Genomic DNA, 20,064 nt, shown 5'->3' on the forward strand with positions numbered 1-20,064 from the left:
TCCTGCTTTAATTGTCGTAATTTCATTGTCAGTGAAGACTGAAGTAGGCCTATAAGTAGGATTCCCAAGTCACCCTGAATGGTTCTATTCATCTATCCCAGTTCCCCCGTCTTCAAAACCCTCATGTTACTTAAGTAAGAATCCCCACCCACCCCTTCTCATCGCCTATCATATGACTTTCGAAAATTGTCACAACTTTTTACCACCTGCCAGAGGCGTAAATCCCGGGGGTGGGGTATATATTCCCGGATTTTGAGGTATTTTTCGATCATTTCGAACAAGTGGAGAAACAAAGTACAAGAGCTTTTTAAATGCGCTTTTTTGATGTAAGCGCAAGTATATACATATTGGTATATCCTGAAGAGCGCCCCACCCGCTTTTCTAATTTTTACGGCGGGGCAATTTTTGGATTTTGGTCATCCCATCCCCCCCCCCCCCCCACCGCCCACTCGCTGGCACAGATTTACGCCACTGCCACCTAGTACACTCGACCAAATTAAATTGATTGTTTGTGTCCCCGAAGGGCAAAATTCATGTGACCGTCTGTGAGTGTACGGCATGAAGAGCGCCACCTATACTCCGAAAGTTCCTGTAGTCGTTCGTTTTGAACAGCGCACCCTATAGGAAGATGGTCCATATGGTCGTCCCCCCTCTTTGATTTGAAAGAGACCGGATGACCGAAACAATCCTGACCAGTTTTTGGGCATGGATTGTCGGTCGGAAAATGTGTTGTCAACCCCCCCCCCCCACCCACCCCCATTCAATTCAATTCAAATCAATTCCAAATTTATTTTCACATTGACATCCAGTTCCTTTACATGTATGTATAAAACAAAACAAAAATATGAGTATATATACAAAACATTCTTCACAAACGATATGTAATTGGTGTTAAACATTAAACGATGTCAACATGAAGGAAAAAGGTGAAGCACTGCTTTTGTACCTTTCCCTGGGACGAGACAAAACTAAAACAACTGACACACGGACGAAGACAGGACAAGAACTTTAAGTGTGAGACCCGTCTAGCGACGCTTCATTTTATCAACACAAACAAACAAACAATCAGCGATTCCTTTACACCTCAGCAAAATGTAAAATTCTGCATGATCAAAAGGTAGCATAAAATGGTACGACAGTAGAGCGCGTAATGAATATGCATGACTATGACGTCACTAGAAGCTCATGAGTAATATATCACGCATGGTACTGATAGATACATGTACATGTACATGTAGATGCACACTGTATGTGCTGCATCCCACTTACCGATATCACATTTAACAAGTCCTCTTTCTACTGTCGCGCCGCCACCCTCTCGTGTCGCCCCACTTGATGATCATCGGTAAGTGGGGCAACAGTAGAGGGTGGCGGCGCGTCAGTAGAAAGAGGACTTGTTAAATGTGATATCATCGGTAAGTGGGACGACACTAGAGGGTGGCGGCGCGACAGTAGAAAGAGGACTTGTTAAATGTGATATCATCGGTAAGTGGGACGACACTAGAGGGTGGCGGCGCGACAGTAGAGAAAGAGGACTTGTTAAATGTGATATCATCGGTAAGTGGGATGCAGCACATACAGTGTGCATCTACATGTACATGTATATCTATCAGTACCGTGCGTGATATATTACTCATGAGCTTCTAGTGACGTCATATCATGCATATTCATTACGCGCCCTACTGTCGTACCATTTTATGCTACCATGATCAAAGCGAACAATCTGCCTCAAATAAGCCCTCAATCAACAACTACACAGTTTCAAACGCAGAGATCTGCGGCCGCGCCCACCTCAAGCCTTGAAAAGCTATTGTTTGACGATACCAAGACAATAGAGGGCGCTATAATAACATGCCACGCGGAAGTAAGGTACCGTACAGCGGCATGCAGCGCAGCAAGCTGGTTGAGGAAGTTGTTGAGCGTGTCTTGTGCGGTTGAACTTGAAGTGCAGGGACTGACGAGGCAAGTAGAAACAGATAGAGGAACTAAGAAGAAGCGTGTTCTTTACTTGAGTAAACAAGGTCTCATTGCAAAGTATTTTTCATGAACAGAAAGTTCTGAGGAGAAGCAGACGATGTCGCACATGTCGCATGCAATCTAGCCCCATAAATGTGGCCTATTTACTGGACTGCCTCCGTAAACATAGGCCACACATCCACATGTACAAAAATCGTGTCGACTTTGCTAAATTTTGATTTTCACATTTAGGCTTACTTTGTAGGTTTTTTTTGCTTTAGAAGCATTCTCACCCTCTTTATAGGCTAATCAGAAAGTGCTGCCTTTTTCAGATGTCCATTTTTCGTGAAATTTCCAGATACATTTGCACACGTTTGCGTATCAAAATTTCAACATGAAATTTCACAAAAATTAGACATCTGGAAAAGGCAGCACTTTCTGATTAGCCTATAAAGAGGGTGAGAATGCTTCTAAAGCAAAAAAAAACCTACAAAGTAAGCCTAAATGTGAAAATCAAAATTTGGCAAAGTCGACACGTTTTTGTACATGTGGATGCGTGGCCTATGTTTACTTACAGGTACTTACAGGTACTTACAGGTACTTACAGGTCCTCTTCTGATGAAAGGCCTTGTGTGGCCTCTAGGATCAGATCTTCATAAATACTAGATTTGAGTTCTGTTGTGCGCAAGCCTAGTGTGGAGGTGGATACTGGGGTGTCTATGTCATATTTAAAGGGGTGTGAAGCCCACATCTTATCCAATCTGCCCTCAAAGGACTTTGTACTAGGAGCTGAAACCACAACTTCTGGTAGGCTATTCCATGTGTCAGTACATCGATGCACAAAGGAGTACTTTCTGACATCCAACCTTGTCCGGACCTTGTTTATCTTATACTGATGGCCTCTGGTCACACTGGAGCTTAGGGGGATGAAATTGGAGACGTCGTTGTCATACTTTCCACTAAGTATTTTGTACATTTCTATCATATCTCCTCGTATGCGCCGATAGGCCAAGGTTGGTAGTTTGAGATGTTTTAGCCTTCCCTCGTATGACATGTCCTTGAGACCTGGGATAAGTTTGGTTGCTCGTCGCTGTACATTCTCCATTTCGGTTATATGTTTCTTGTGACGTGGTGCCCAGACTTGGTTGGCATACTCGAGATGAGGTCTTACCAGAGCTTTATACAACAACAGGAAACTATCCTCATCCAAATGGTCGTACGTTCTTCTAATTAGACCCATGATTGAATTTGCTTTATTTATCTTTGTAGACATGTGACTTCCAAAGGATAGTTTATTGTCGATGATGACCCCAATGTCCTTTTCTTCCTTGACTTGCTTCAGTGGGTGTCTGTTCTCTCCCATGGTATATTGTTGATCTTCTACTTTGGTTTTTCCGATCCTCATAGTGCTACATTTATCTGGGTTGAATTTAAGCAGTGAATCCTTTGTCCATCCCACCAGGCGGTTTATGTCATCCTGGAGTTTGTCGCAATCCTCCTCGGTTAAGATACATTTAAATATCTTGGTGTCGTCTGCAAATAGGTAGACTGTTGAGTCTTCTATCACACTTGGTAGAGAGTTGATGTATATGACGAACAAGATTGGCCCTAAAACCGACCCCTGGGGTATTCCACTCAGGACATCGTACCATTCGGAGTATGCACCATTTACTGCCACTCGTTGTTTCCTATTACTGAGAAAGGCCTCAATCCACTTTAGAATTGGCCCTTGAATACCGTAGTATTGCAGCTTATCAATAAGACGTCTATGGGGGACCTTATCGAAAGCCTTCATGAAATCACAATATACCACATCGATTGCTCCACCAATATCCAGGATCTCTGTCCACTCATTTAGTAAGGTGATAAGTTGCAAAACGGTTGATCTGCCACTGATAAACCCATACTGTTTGGAGCTGAAGAGATTGTTGTCCTTCATGTAATCACAAGTGAGTTCCGTATAAGAGTTTCCATGACTTTACAGACCACACTGGTAAGGCTTATTGGTCTATAGTTGCCTGCCACTTTTCTGCTACCCTTCTTGTGGATGGCTGTGATGTTGGCCCTCTTCCAATCATCGGGTAGGATCCCTGTTTGTACTGAAGTGTTGAAGATAATCGCCAGAGGTTTACTGCATACTTCTCGTAACTCGTATAACTCCCTTGGGTGAATTTTATCTGGTCCTGGCGACTTAGATGTTTTTAGTTTATCCAACACATTGTACACAGATTCCACACTTATATCAGATTCCAGTTCATGGGCCATGTTGACTGACTCCGGTAAGTTCCAGTGACCATCTGGTTCTCGCGTAAATACTGAAGTAAAGTAGTTACCCAACACTTCCGCCTTTTCCCCATCAGTTTCGGTGTAGTCACTTCCTTTTTCATCACCAGATTTGGATAGGTTGGGTATCCCTGCACGGACTTTTGTTTTCGCTCCAACGTAGCTCCAAAACTTTTTAGGGTTCCTTTTAACCTGCCTTGCCAGGTTCTTTTCATACTCCTTTTTAGCTTTTCTAGTACACTTTCTCACTTGGTTCCGTAATTTGCAGTACTCTTGGTAGACTTCACCACTCTTGGAGTCGATGAATTTTTTCCAAAGTCTGTTTTTCTTTTTAATCTTGCCCAACGTTTTCCTATCCAAGGGTATCGTACCCCGTTTAGAACTAGTTCTTATGATCCTTTTAGGAATGCATTCCTCCTCAGCTTCGTGGAACCTTCGGGTGAATTTTTCCCATTGAGAATTCACATCGTTACTACAATCCTTAAACTCCTTCTCCCAGTTTATGTTTAACAGTTCCTTCATTTTGTCGTAATTCCCTTTGTCGTAACAAAGTCTAACTTTCGGTGCCGTATCTCTATCTGATGAACACTTGAAATCTATCGTCAACACTGCATGGTCGCTCTTCCCTAGTGGTGCCTCACAATCTACCGAGTTGATCATATCATGTCCATTCGTAAACACCAAATCCAATAGGGAGGGAGTTTGTGTGCCCCTACCTCTAGTTGGTACCTCAACATGTTGTGTCAGGTAACAATCCCTAACAGCTTCCACAAATTTGAATTCCTTATCCTCCTCATTTGTATTTGTACTGTATGTAGACCAGTCAATTCCAGGGTAATTTACGGAGGCAGTCCAGTAAATAGGCCACATTTATGGGACTACATGCAATCCAATGCATTATGGAAAACTTTCCCACATTCAGACATTCCCAATTTTGAAGCACCAAAAAGTTACTTGTGCATAATGTTCGGCAGTCAGGTAGTCATGTTATTCTACCTCCATGTGCTAACTGTTATGTTAGGCTGCCTATTCCCTGCCTGATGCCTATGGCCATGATGGCTGCCCCATCATCATCCACAGGCAAGACAGGTGTCAGCAAATGACTCAGCTCTTTTTCTGCACTCAACTTCGTTTTCACATCTCAGTTTTACTGCATGCTAGGGCTATAAAAATATGACACTCAAGATCAAGACTGGATGACTTGTGATTGACTTTAAGTTGTAGGGCTTTTGATAGATGTGGGAAAGTTTTCCATACACGTACGTAGGCCCACGTCACTTTTTTTCAATCAATTTTCAAGCGCCAAAAAGTTACTTTCTATGGTTCTTTCAGCTATTTTCCCTCCTCGACTCTCACTCTCTACCCTCGTCCAATCCGCTTTATTTACCACTTATGTAAATATAATATGCACCTATCAATTTGAGGCTTTGCATGGTGGAGTAGGCCTATCGGTATCGTTTCAGTTTGCGGTAACACCATGTGGTAATAACTACTGCTTAGAATATATGTAGTTCTGAAAAGAACTTGCCCTGCTTATTATCAACTTCGCTAAGTAGTTTTTGTTCTGATAAGAACAGTCCTGCTTTAAGTTCTAAAAGAACTTGTCTTTGGTCTTAACGTTTCGACTAGCCTGCTCTAGTCATCGTCAGGAGACTACTTGGCGAAAGTTGATAATAAGCAGGACAAGTTCTTTTCAGAACTAATAGGGCCTATCTTCTAAGCAGTAGTTATTACCACATGGTGTTACCGCAAACCGAAACGACACCTATCAATTGTTTTTGTAATGACTGACCGTCACTCATTCAGATGTTATATGATGAAAAAACGTGGCATCAGGATACAACATTCTGTCCACAAGATATTTTGTTTGGCCAGATGTATCTTTACTAGTCTGAAAATTTGAGACTCTCAAAACTAGTGTGAGGGTCCCAAAACGTAAGGTATTGAAAACATGCAACACAATAAAATTGACTGGCACATGAAACAACCAGTCCTGCATCAATCAACTGTGCCAAAAGAAACATCTGGTACCTAGTCTCTATTTCTACACATTTCCATAGTCATGCTACTACTGAAGAGTTTAGTCTTTTCAAACAGTTGGACATGTACCAGTCTAGTCCTAGGCTTCAAATTGCAATCACGGTGTAAAATAGTCAAGAAAAGTCTCCTTTAAAATTGAATGCAGACCCCTCAAACTAGGCTGGTCAAATACTGAGGACCTTGTCTTTGCCTCATGACAATTTTGGAGAATTTTGTCAGCTAAATAAGTGAGTAAAGTTGGCCTGACATGGTTTTGCACATTTTTTGCCCTTTAGGTCTGATATCTTTTCATCATCATTGCCGAACTGCCTCAGTTTTATCGCATTGTTTTCTATTTTTTCAGGTTCTTTAGTACTTACCATTTTGTCCGAGGCCTAGAAGCTTCTTTTGTTGGCCATCATGGGTTCAGAAGCAATTCAGACAGATTTCATGACGATGACTCGCTTCATGTTAGAGGAGCAGAAACGGTGTGAGGGAGCGACAGGTGAGCTGACGCAGCTACTCAACTCCCTCATGACGGCCATCAAGGCCATCTCATCGGCCGTCCGAAAAGCTGGCATCTCCAAACTGTGAGTAACCAACAGGATAAGTCAGGATTGACTTGCGTACATCAACGCCTGGAAGTAGGGGATTTTTTATGATCGATTAATCACTCCCATGTTGAATACCATTGTGATTTATTAAACAGCTGCTTTTTTATGTTTTAATTGTTCAAATGAATACCAGTGGAAGTTTCAACAAATTCAAGTTAATTGTCAAAACTTTCGTTGTGACATTATTTTCCACGAAGTATGTCTTTCTGTGTGTTCACCTCTTTTCCATTTGTTTCATGCATGGAGTGTTTTAGGGTCTTTCACTTGAGAAATTGTCGTTGCATGCTTGTATGCTATTTGAAAGGATGCCTTTATTTTTATCACATTTAATTGGTTTTTGCCCAAAAAATGGGAGTAAATAACTGACTTGATTTGTGCTGAAGTGGATCACTGAATAATCATTGTGTGCGTGGACACACTGCAGCCATGGTCTGATGGCCAGTTACAGTAATCATCCTCCAAATTTGTCTATAACTGATATTTGGACCTTAGAAGTTATTGATTTTTCGTTCAATATTTCCTGCAGCTTCGGCATAGCAGGCTCCACCAACGTGACAGGTGACGAACAGAAGAAACTAGACGTCTTATCCAACGATCTCTTCATCAATGCTCTCAAGTCCTCCTTCACCACCTGCGCACTCATCTCGGAGGAGAACGAGGAGATGATTGTGGTTGACCCAGATCAGGCTGGCAAGTACATCGTGGCGTTTGACCCCCTAGATGGGTCGTCCAACATTGACTGTCTGGTGTCCATTGGCTCCATTTTTTCAATCTGGAAGAAGGTGAGATATTTATTACTTTAATAAATGAAGTAATCTAAACATGTAGCCGGGTTGATCTAGAGCCTTTACCAAACCTAGACTTTGTCTCAGCCTAGGCTTCATCTCCGACTCAAAAATATGTTTCAAAGCTTTGATGTTCAAATTGAATGTAATAACTTTAAAGTTGGGGATCTGTAGTGTTTATGATGTATTGTTAGATAAGGCGTTCCATATGTATACTTGTGTAGTATCAGGGTCATAGGTCAACTAGTGTTTTCAGTCTCCATGTACGTGTTCTACATAACCCCCCGAGGACCGACACACAAAGGGAGAACAACAGATCCTTTCAGTAGTTGGGTCTTTTGTTGGAAACGGTTCTCTGTAGTAAGTTTGTGTGCTTAGTTTATGGGAGAGTGTTAAATTACAGGGACAAAGGGAAACACAAAGCATTGTCCTCGAGAGTATGGTAAAACAAGAGTGTGTGCACGCACTTTGTATGTGGGTATGCATTGTGTAGGTATATTTATGTTGAGTAAATGTGAATAAAATGTCCGCCACAAGTCCTGCTCAACAAGTCGTCTCGCAATTGTGCCGTTACTTTTTTATGTAAATACGCGACAGGATCATACTGTAGAATTAATTTTTCTTAAGCAGAAATACTGGTATTGAGCAAGAGTCCCCAAAAGTCCAGGCCTACAGTCGTAAAGCTAGAATCTTTAGCTGAAGGTTCAAGGTAGAGGTAAAGCTGAGGTTAAGTAAACCCCACTACTTCCCGGAGTTTCTTTTCCTTACTTTTTGAATTAATGTATGGCATTGATTGTCATAAGTGGATGGAATACAAACTGCACTGTGATGTTTGAGTTACTTTTGGCTTATTAGCTCAAACAGGTGCCATTTTGAACTTATGTATCAGCTCACTGTATGCCCCTCGACGAAAAGGTCGTCTAAACATGACCCTGAAAACATCCATCGAGCTATGCTCGACAGGGACAGCTGGGCCCAACTCATCAAGTCATCATGAAAATGAATGAATGAAGAAGAAGAAGTATGCAGCTGAGGGTTCATTCAAGGGTTTGTTTTTCCACTGTAGACTTCTGAAGGACCAGTAACCTTGGCAGACATCTTGGTTCCTGGCAACGATCTTGTTGCTGCTGGCTATGCGTTATACGGCAGCGCTACTATGATGGTAATAACCACAGGCTGTGGAGTCAATGGTTTCATGCTTGACCCGGTAAGTCCCAAACTTATCAGATATGATAGAAAAAACATGAGTTACTCCCAAGATATTGTTCTTAGGAAGCTCCTTGAATGCTCCACAAACATCCACCCTGCAGGAAACCAATGGAACATTCCTTTTAGTTTGAAGTTCGTTCAAACAACTGTTCTATTTTTAGTCCCATTTGTCTAACTCAGGTGTCCAGCTTTACAAACGTTCTGCTGATAGCCTTTCACAATTTTCCCATTTAAAATTAACACCGTTTTTCAATGCAAAATATGTATTGTCTTCTTTTTTGGGGGTGGGGGGGCACTTGTCCGGTAAAATTATTTGGGCTGTTGTTCCGTAGGAGGACTGTGCCTTAAAAATGTTTAAGTGCTCAAACTTTCTCAAAATATATTGTTGAAATATATCTCGAAATATTTTGGATGCACACTATATAGTTGTGAGTGGTTTTAGATTGCAAAGTGTTATTTTGATACCATTCTGCTTAGGCTTGTTTCTTGGTTGGATTATGTGTTTAAACATTCAGACAATTAAATGTAAAGTTACAGCCTAACTCTATAGTCTAGATTTTTCACTTTATATCCAAGCCTTCTGTTGTTTGTTGCAGGCTATCGGTGAGTTTGTCTTGACGGACCGTTTGATGCAAGTCAAGCCACGAGGCAAGATCTACAGCATCAATGAGGGCTATGCAGCTCAGTGGGAACCGGCCGTCACTGAGTACATCAAGCAGAAGAAGTTCCCTGAGGTAAGCTCGTCAGAATTCAAGTTGAACAGTGTATCATGGGAAAAGAGTGTTAAAGTGACCAAGCAGACTTAACTCCCAGAGGGCAGCCTATATCCTCTTTGCACCTGTCTCAATGACCAACTGACTGACTGACTTCCTCCCCTGAGTCGGGCAGTGCTGTCGTATAGACCATGTGAGGGGTGACGTCACACCCACAGGCAACCGCTGTGCAACCCAAACAGTTCAGTATCTTGTGCATGTTATTTGACCCACATTAAACAGTTTAAGTTAACACTTTAAAGGGAATATACATCATTTGCTTTTGCTGTAATTTTCAGAAATGGATGGAAATGGGGGGTTGGAAATATATAGCAAATATAGTTACACCGACTTTTTTTAGGTTTTGGGTTCGAAAATGCTATAAAAACCAAGAAAATCAATCATTTTCCTGTAGTCTGGTTCCCTGACTCCATATAAGAAGAAACAGAGCAGTTTACATACATTGGGGAATTGTAAGGTCAGGGAACCAGTCTAGCTGGCTCGTACCCGTTCATAGGTTTGTTATCGATTGCAAACAAGTGCGATGGTCAATTGGGGCCAGTATTTGAAAAAAAGCCAGTTTTTTCCAACGCTGATCGGCCGATCAGCGTTGGAAATTGATACAAAATACCACTTTTCTTGAAAATGACAGTATACCAGGTGCCATGATTTTACAGGATGCTTTACACTGTCATTCACTAACAGTCCAGCAAGGTATTTCAAAATGATTTGGTAGTTTTATTTTTTGATGTTTGCAAATGTTGTATTTTCCTTTTAAACCATTCCTCTCATTCCATTTGTGGCGGTTTTACTCTACCCATGCCCCGACACCCGAGTGGTTGAGTGCAGCGCGCGTGAGTGGAACGTAGATGCCGTCCGTTTGGAGAAAATATATCCCCGTCAACAGGCAAGATAACTGAATGAGTCAGCAGACAATGCAATAAGTGACACAAATGATTAAGTTTAACACACTTATTAGAGTAACTTTGCAACACCAATAGATGAAATCCATGACAGCCTGGGTAGAAAATGAACCTGCGCGCTGATTGCATGCCTTCAACAGTGTGTGCTACTGCCCCAATTGGGTCTGTAACGAACACTATGCAGTGCACCCAAGCCACCCGTTAATTAATCCAATTAAGCACAAAATGATGTACACACGTACTCACAGGCCCCACCAATACGCACGCCGACATGTCACACAGACGTGGCCGTGCAGTCCGTACCTCCAGCTATACACACAGTACAGTGTATGCGCACCTCACGTACACTCAACAGCGAGTAGATTATGCGTGTGCTCCGCACCCCTGGCTAGCAACAGACTGGGGGACGCGCTGCGCCTTTTCGCGCAACTACGCCCTCAACAATCGCCCGCAAAAGTGGTAAAAAACGTCCTCTCTTATGGCGCACGGAGCCCATAGGGTGAAATTATTTCACCTTGTGATTAGACTGGCTGTGAGTCCTGTCAACCTCCTCTACACATTTCCATTTGTGAGTAAACAAGTGCCTCAGTCATTCGTTCTTTTTCTGTTTCCTTCTCATCAGGATGGTATGAAGGCCTACAACGCTCGCTACATTGGCTCCATGGTGGCTGATGTGCATCGTACACTGGTGTATGGAGGGATCTTCTTATACCCTGGAAACAAGACTAACCCTAACGGGAAGGTAAAGACACGTACCTTTAAGACTGTATCCAAAATGTGCATTTTGTCTGTGGCTTTGGATTGTTACTGTAGAACATCAATGACAAAGCCTTAATAGCTTCAAATTAGTCTGGAGTCCACTTGGCCGTATTTTATTCCTGATCTCTGAATCTGGATCTTAATTTACATTGTCAGCTAATCACCCTTCAAGAACCTTGCAGCAAGTGATGATTAGGTGGGGCACTAGATATTTTGCATGGGAAAATAATTAATTGACAATATGCCAAGTGTGCATTTCAATCCGAGTGGTTGTTATGTTCATCACAAATCAACTCACAAGTCAATCAACAGTGGAATCGCAAGTGCATCATGAGCCAGGTCATATGTAGCAGGGCATGAACCATGACAGAGGATGTGACTGTGACGCAGTTCATTTGAACAGCATGTGACTTGATGCGATACTGGACAAGTTGGGATTTTTTTGCGCTGGTTTTGTGATTGACTTGTGATGGAATTCTGATTGAATTGCAGAAGACTTGTGGGTGAATTATGATTGACCTTTGATTGTCTTGTGATGGACTTGTGATGGACCTGTGATTGTCTTGTGATGGACTTGTGATGGACTTGTATTATGTGATTGACTAGTCATTGATATCTGACTCTTGGTGACTTGTGATTGACTTGTGATTGACTTGTAATTGACCTGTGATTGTCTTGTGATTGACTTGTGATTGACTTGTGATTGTCTTGTGATTGTCTTGTTATTGACTTGTATTATGTGATTGACTAGTCATTGATATCTGACTCATGGTGACTTGTGATGGACTTGTGATTGTCTTGTGATGGACTTGTGATGGACTTGTAATTGACCTGTGATTGTCTTGTGATTGACTTGTAATTGACCTGTGATTGTCTTGTGATTGACTAGTGTTTGACTTGTGATTGTCTTGTGATTGACTTGTATTATGTGATTGACTAGTCATTGATATCTGACTCATGGTGACTTGTGATTGACTTGTGATTGACAAGACTACAATTCTGATTTCAATCTTCCATTTGTACATCCACACAGATCCGTCTTCTGTACGAGTCCAACCCCATGGCTTTCATCATGGAGCAGGCCGGAGGACTGGCCACTACGGGTACCAAGACTATCCTGTCCATCCAACCCACGGAGATCCATGAACGCTGCCCGGTCATCATGGGCTCGGAGGAAGACGTGCTGGAATTCCTTGCTATCGCCAAGAAATTCAGAAAACAAGAACAGGAGAAGAAATGAAGAGAAAATGATGTCAAGATGGATGACATGGAAAGGGAGAGTTTTAGATCCTACGTTATTACAGTTGGGGGGGGGGGGGTGGAGTGGGGAAGCAGAAGGGGTAATACATATGATGGGGAGGGGATAAACATCTGTCACGGCAATTAGATTGTGGTCGTCCAGTTCAAGCCAACAGAATTCTACCACTGCAAAGCATTTGTGCCTCCGATCAATCAATTATGTGAAATGTAGGAAAATAACAGTTGTTAATATTTTGTACTAATAATTCTCTTTGAAGTATTTTTTTTTTTTACAATATATTGAAGATAAATGGAGAATTTCTCTTGAGTACGTATATTTTTGTAGGAATATATATTGAAATATGTTTGTGTGTATGTTTTTGCTATCAATTGTAGTTAGGAGCAGACCTATGAATATTTTGTACTCGGTGTGGTAATGACGCCCCAGCATTGTAAAGGTAGTCATGGGCATCGTCAGGATTTTTTCCGGGGGGGGGGGGGGGGGGGGGGGGCAAAGCAAATTTGTCCCCAAAATTCTTTAACTTTTTCATTCTATTCTCAATTTATCATTTTTCTGAGCGTGAGCAGGGGAGCATTTTTTTCTTTTGTTTCTTCCTTTTTTCCCCTTCGTTTTCGGGGGGGGGGGGGGGAGGGCGGGGGTAAGCGACGCCCATGAGGTAGTACAGAGTAGGTTTAATAACCTGTAATCGTTTTTGTCAAACAAAAGTTGAGCTTTTGACTGCAATAATCATCTAAAATAAAGCAACATTGATAAACCTGTGGCTATACCAGAGGAGCAAGATCCTGAAAGTCAGTTCATCCTCGCTGTGCTAAGAAAAAATCATTTATTTGATTTCTCTTTAAGAAAAGTACATTGTTTGAACGAAAAGCACTCACATTAACATTGTTGGAGTTAGGGGTTGGGAGTGCCTAATTCAAAATCTGACAGTTATTCCATGTTTGATGTGCACATTAATAATCTTTTTATGCACCCAATGATGTACATACACCATCAGTAAAGTATTAGTTATTTGAAAATGTTATTAGAAACTAAAGAAAGTATTGTTCTGTGTAATAATTGGTTCTTGTAAACTATCACGAATAGTACTATATTTTAATAATTACATTGGAAAACTTTACATATGCAAGGCTTTAAAGATGTATATTCAACTTTGAAAAAAAATCTATACAGTTATATTTTTGGTAATTGCATGTTGAATGTGCCTGGTACAGACATTCCATTTCTTTACTGAAACATTTTTTAAAAGTCTTCCAATCGTTTGATCTTGATAGGAATTTTGTCTTTCACATAGTACTCGTAAGCAAATTAAAACGCACAATAGCAACAAATTTGTTAGAATTCAATGTGACTTTGATCTGTGTAAGAATTGGTGAAATCAGTGATGGAGTCGATTTAAGAGGCATTAATACCCCCCCCCCCCAACACAATGTGACCACAACGACTCTAAATATGACGAATGCTAATTATGAAGCGTGTATTGTTTCCCCATTTTCGGTAAAAACCTCGTGTTTAAATGTTACAAGCCAAGCTTCCAAAACATGACATAGACCTAGTCACTCGCCTAAAGTGAAACAAACTGTGGCTATAAGATTGTTCATTTCAGAACCACGCATCTTCTCGGCTGAAAAGATGTATTGTGGTGTTACCGCAAACCCTCATCAATTAACATTACCGCCATTCAAACTTTCAAATCTTATTTACTTATGTATACATGTCGCTTTAAGTTACAGGCCCGTGCAATGGGTGTTTGGGGCGTTACGGGGGTTCGAACGACCCCCCCCCCCCCCCCCCCACTCAGGGACGAGTTCCGCACAGAAATTTAAAAGAAAAGAATGGCCGCCAACATGATCCACGTTTGTTGAGCTCCATTTTAACGGTTCTCAATGTTGCGCTTATAAAGTTGTGCTCAAAAATTCAAGAGAAAATGGCCAGGAAAAGGGCATCTTTTCAGGGTTAAGCGGCCCCGAACTCCGCGCTCATATGAAAACGTTCCACTTTGAGGTTTTACGAACGGCTGAGTCTGAGATCAGGGAACGGGTCTAAATTTAAGAATGGGCAATATGGCCCACGGTATGTTGCAAGCCAGTATGTTTTCAATTAGGCCAGTGATGAAAAAGCATTATACGCCTCAGCGTCCCAAATCAGGGTTTTAATGGCCAACGGGTACCTGTCCATTGGTGATAATTGAAATACAGCTGTAATTTGCTTATAATGACCTGCTCTCCATGGTTAGTTTTGCAGTTTAATCAAATTTCAATTATGGATCGTTTCCCTCAGTGTTTTTGTTTTGGCCACGGACGGCAAAACTTCATGCTCATGACAACACGAAGTGACCGTCCTCTGCACAAAAGTGGAACGTCAAGCCTAAATAGGCGTCTGTCACTTTTGTCTTTTCAAGTGATTCGGGAATAAAGGTTTAAAATGGCGGTTAAGTTTTTTAAATTACCCCGTTTGTGTATTCTAGCATTTTTTGCAAAACTGTTTTGCGTTTCTGGGGACATAGCCTCGGATTCCAGCAGTGTGTGCGAAGCAGCCGCAGGGAATTCTGCTGAGCTGTCCAAGTACGACCCGTTGGAAGACTACACCTTGAAAAACCACGTCTTGTCCACCAAGCGCCTCTCCTCCCCCGAGGACTGTTTTCTAGCGTGCCTCCTCGAGAACTCCCGCCGTAGCCTGCCCTGTGGCCACGCCGCAGCGGCGCGCTGCAAATCTGTGAATTATCACTGAGAGGGTCGGCTGTGCGAGCTGAACGGCGCGGACAGCAGGGACTGGCCCAAGGATTTGACGCCTCAGGAAGGGACCGTTTTCCTGCAAGTCAGCAATGGTTGGGTGAGTCCCGTAGTAAAAATGATAAATTCTGTCTTTATATTCCTTACAGACGACTCTTCACGTTCCTTCCCTCATCGAATGATTATTCCTATCATTTCAAAACCTAATCAATGTTAGTAATAGACTGAAAAAGCGGTCTACTATAGGCATAATGATGCCATTTGGGTCTAGAAGTACTGAAATTGAACTTTTTGCGTGAAGCCTAAATTGGTCAAAGTGGATTATTTTGCGTTTCAACAGACCCAAGCGCCTTCATTTACTTCCTGTGCTGATCTGAACCAACGCGGTTACGATACCAACGGTACCTACGTTATCGATCCCGATGGGCCTGGCCAGGGGGTGTCACATTCGAATATCAGCTGCGACATGAGCACAGGTCAGTTTTAGCGGAACTTTCACCCTTCGGCCCAACATGTTTTGGGAAAACTTACAGGCTTTCATTGTTTGGGTTTGGTATGATCCCTGGCTTCTTCTTGGGTGAAATCCTGGTATCTGATAAAACAATAATGATTGCAATGTGGTGCTTTTTTTAGCGCTTCATACCAAAGGTCTCAAAGCGTTTCACACTGTTCAATCAGACAGTGAGACCAGTTTTTGCAGCAGCTCGACATCGGCGCATTCTGGTCTCTACCTTCACAGGTACCTATTTATCATACTCCTGGGTGGAGGGAGGCAATCTGGCCGAGAACACAAGCACACGTGAACACGGGCTCCATAAGTGGATTATCAGCAAGTCGGCCGGACGGAAGTGCGACCTGTGCGTGGTCGACTGGCTTGTTGGTTGGTTGGTTGGTTGGTTGGTCAGTCGGTCGGTCGGTTGGTCAGTTCGGGTCGCTCAGTCGGTTAGATGGGCGGTTGGTATTATATTGGTGGGCCCGACGGCCGGTGGGTCGATCGGCCGCGACTTTGGTCTGCCCATACGATAGAGACCCTTGCTCTGGTCTGCCAGTGGTCGGCTGGCTTGTCGGGCTGGTCATTTTGTTTGGGTAGGTCGATCATTTGATTATCAATTAGTTTATTTGACAGGTGCCACCATTCTTCAGCACGACAGCATGGCACGATTAACAGTAGAAGGCTGCCAAGGCGCCGGCTGCTGGATTCATGACGTCACATACCACCAGCCAATCGATTTTGTCGTTGCACTCATCAACGCGTCTGCCTGGTGCCGGCAATTCATCCAGTACGAGTGCTTTGGATCTGCGCTTTGGCGAAAGGGCGGGAACCACATTGGCTGGGCTGTTTCACGTGACAACGAAAGGTTGACCAATTGGGGCGGAGTAGATACTGGCACGGAAGGCTGTCAGTGCCAGTTTACAGGAGGTAATAACCACCCCTTGGCCAATTATCCAAAATTTATGACAGAGTTGACAATTTGAATGGTCTATCTATTCCAAACAATAATGAGACTTCAGAACTAAAGTTGTTCCCTTTTGACTGCAATAAAACCTGGATTCAGTAAAGGCTGCTCTGGGTGTGAAGAAACCATTTCTTGCCCATTTGACAACAGAGCAGCGTTTTTGTAATTCGAACGAATTGATTTCAGTAACGCGCTCCCAAAAGAAAAAATATGCAAATTTTATTATTTCTCATTAACACCCACCGAGACCTCCCCCCCCCCCCAAAAAAAAAACCAACCCAAAGACTAATCGTAAGAAGGTATACGTTTCAGACAAATCGTGACTTGCCATGCATGTTTGAACTAATCATGACGTTCTGATATTGAAGTAGAACTAGATTGGATCTCTGGATTGGATATCCGTATAGCGCCCTCTTGCGGTTTATTGTATTCACATCTGATTTAATATTTTTCATTCCATAAAATACATACCTGCGGGCAGGCCTACTGAAACGTTACTGGCACAAAAATTATTATCGGCCAGCCACGGACAAAAAAGTTGGGGTTTGTTTGCAGACAAACATAAACAGGCATGTTTGCTTGTTTTAATTCCTGTTTTACCTTTGAAATATCAGTCTTTTTCCTCATCCTTCATTTTATTCCACTTCCTTGTGTATCTCCCCCCTCAGATTGCCCGGGACTTAAGTGCAACTGCGACGCCAACGACGAGGTGTGGCGGTCTGATGAGGGCTTCCTGACAGATTCCACCAACCTGCCCGTTATTCGCTTACAGTTCGGCGACGCTAATGGACAAGGCTACGCAACCCTGGGGGCGCTAGAGTGTTATGGGCTAGCCAAGAACGATTCTTGAGATTTAAAAAAAAATGTTAGTCAAAATGTTTGAGGGAAAAGTCAAGGTTGGATATAAGGGGGAACGGCTAAGTAACCATGCCATCTGATTGATCAATATTATTGTTTAAATAATAGACAAGAATCTCGAATTTCCTTAATCACTCATAATTAACAATGTGAGTTCCTTGCATGCTTTTGGCGGCCTTTAGTCTTGTTATACGTTGACTGCAACACGTAAGTACCTCATGCATCCCCGCCCCCCCCCCTCCCCTGCCCCGCCCATTGAACACCCAGTGCAGCCACGCCAGGATCGCCACTGCAAGTGCAGTATGCAAGACAATTTAGCAGAAACAGGGTCGGTTAGCTCAGTCGGCAGAGCATCGTGCTAATAACGCGAGGGTCGTGGGTTCGAGCCCCACACTGACCATTTTTATTGGCTTGTTTGTTGGGCGCCCTCCTAACAGACTGGTTCCTCCCTATGTGACGTAAACTATTTTAATTTAACAGTAATCATAAAACACATTTAATTTTCGACGCAGTGGTCCTTACAGAATTGTTAGATCACAGTATATACAACAATTTTACTGTCAAAGTACAAGTTTTCAAATTCCATTGTGAAGACCTGCTGTACTTTATCGTTGATTCAAGTGATGTTAGGCCTATATGATAATATAGGATATTTTTTTATAGGGCTGTAGGAAATACATCGCCCATCTTCACGCTACAATCTACAGCGTATTTGGTCTTGTGTAGTAACTTCACACACTTTTTCGCGGGGTCGGTTAGCTCAGTCGGCAGAGCATCGTGCTAATAACGCGAGGGTCGTGGGTTCGAGCCCCACACTGACCAAATACTTTTGCGGTTTGCGCATGGTGAAAAGAAAAAAATCTGCAATCGGGTACCTTAATCCGGCTTTAGAAGCGTGAAACAAAAAAATCAAACCAATTTCGTTTTGAAAATAATCCCCATCGTCCCTGCAGGCTCCAGAGACCCAAGCCCGATGGATAATATTCTCCCAACTCGCTACACTTTAAGAGTTTCACCCACCCCTTGCATCCACGCCCCACAACCGTCCGTTGCCTTGGAACGTCTCAAGGATTTCGGAGGATTTCATAAAGAGTTCTTTCCCACACCGTACCTTTGGAAGCGAGAACCAATAAGGATAGGTTCGGGGGCTTGGGTTAGTGCCCTTCATGCAATTCCTTTTTGTCACCATCAAATCATAGATGCTCCACTCATTGGTTTTACGATCCCTCTCACTGTATCAGTCATCACCCTTTCAATACTTCCTTGTAAAGTTTGAAGTCAAGTTAGTCTTCATTTAGTTGCTCAGTGTCCAAATTTCGCTTCCATATGTCATTGCTCAGTATGCACTGGCTGATGAGATTCTTTTTAGGCAGTTTGGGATGGATTTTTTTTCTGTCAGAATGTCTTTATGTCTTCTAATCCCGCTTGCGTTCTTCTCTTGATTCTCATAATGGCCAAATATTGAACTGTAATTAAATTGAATTGTAAGCACTATTTCGACAACATGTAGGAGCATGTGAACCTCTCGGCTTTTTAATACCAATTTATGCACGAAACCTATGTCTTGTAGATCATCTGATCATCCCGAATTATATTTGGTGTTCGCGATTACAGGTCCGTATATCACGAGGTCGGTTAGCTCAGTCGGCAGAGCATCGTGCTAATAACGCGAGGGTCGTGGGTTCGAGCCCCACACTGACCATATTTTTTGTGCGGTTGGAGCACGTGAAAAGGCAATTTTTTTCTCTTTTCGTCCTAAAAGTGATAGTCACCATGTTGACTGATCCTCAAATTCGACATTGCAATTTTAGATTATGTTTTGAAATCATATTTTTTTTTTGATTGACTGACACGCCCATCCACGTGGTGATCCCGCCATTCTTTGGGGATTTGAGGTTGGTAAAATTATAGACCCTTTGCACGGTGCGCCATGAAAGTGGGCACTCAGGTCTTTCTTCCAGTGTTATACACAGTTGAAACCTCTACACTGCCATGGCACACCTTTCAAAATGTCTATAGGCCTGGGTTAACCTCCTGCTAGATACATTGCTTCATTCTATCAATGATATCTTCAGTATTAATGCGTCAAGTGCACTGATCAAGACTTTATGAAAGCAAGGTCGGTTAGCTCAGTCGCCAGAACATCGTGCTAATAACGCGAGGGTCGTGGGTTCGAGCATTTTATTTTGTGGGTGAGGGGGGGGGGGGCCCTAGGGGGACACGGACCTCTGCTGGGGAACGTGCCCCCTGCCTTCTCGTAGTTATATAGTGACGCCAATGAAAAATCAGACAACTAAATGACAGTTTTCTCTCAGCTGTGGCGATGACTGCTAGATTTTGTTTAAGTTCGTGTGGACATTTGCATTTACCCGAAAATAAGGTACCAATTTAACGAGAAAATCCTTGCTCAAAGTGAAGATAGGACTGGTACTAAATACCCTGTGAAATAATTCCGACTC

The 20,064-nt window shown here is 42.6% G+C and overlaps 2 protein-coding genes and 3 non-coding genes across 5 annotated transcripts; all 5 read left to right on the plus strand.

Annotated features, from left to right (window-relative positions):
* The first annotated feature begins 1,862 nt into the window (after positions 1–1,862).
* On the plus strand, positions 1,863–13,041 carry LOC119740779 (fructose-1,6-bisphosphatase 1-like). The gene is made up of 7 exons (XM_038216200.1): positions 1,863–1,962; positions 6,623–6,848; positions 7,399–7,654; positions 8,724–8,864; positions 9,463–9,600; positions 11,164–11,283; positions 12,334–13,041. Exons 2-7 carry the CDS (start codon positions 6,679–6,681, stop codon positions 12,538–12,540), a joined length of 1,032 nt encoding a protein of 343 aa, XP_038072128.1. The 5' UTR covers positions 1,863–1,962; positions 6,623–6,678; the 3' UTR covers positions 12,541–13,041.
* Positions 13,042–14,902: 1,861 nt separating this feature from the next.
* On the plus strand, positions 14,903–19,784 carry LOC119740780 (contactin-associated protein-like 2). Its single transcript, XM_038216201.1, has 4 exons — positions 14,903–15,390; positions 15,631–15,766; positions 16,417–16,710; positions 17,416–19,784. The coding sequence occupies exons 2-4, from the start codon at positions 15,757–15,759 to the stop codon at positions 17,595–17,597; spliced, it is 486 nt and encodes a 161-aa protein (XP_038072129.1). The 5' UTR covers positions 14,903–15,390; positions 15,631–15,756; the 3' UTR covers positions 17,598–19,784.
* Positions 17,933–18,005, plus strand: Trnai-aau. The gene has a single exon. It is a non-coding gene; the product is annotated as a tRNA-Ile (tRNA).
* Trnai-aau lies at positions 18,355–18,427 on the plus strand. The gene has a single exon. It is a non-coding gene; the product is annotated as a tRNA-Ile (tRNA).
* Positions 19,235–19,307, plus strand: Trnai-aau. The gene has a single exon. It is a non-coding gene; the product is annotated as a tRNA-Ile (tRNA).
* Positions 19,785–20,064: the final 280 nt, after the last annotated feature.

Source organism: Patiria miniata, unplaced genomic scaffold (genome assembly GCF_015706575.1).
Source record: "Patiria miniata isolate m_02_andy unplaced genomic scaffold, ASM1570657v1 HiC_scaffold_5, whole genome shotgun sequence".
Classification (NCBI taxonomy): Eukaryota; Metazoa; Echinodermata; class Asteroidea; order Valvatida; family Asterinidae; genus Patiria; species Patiria miniata.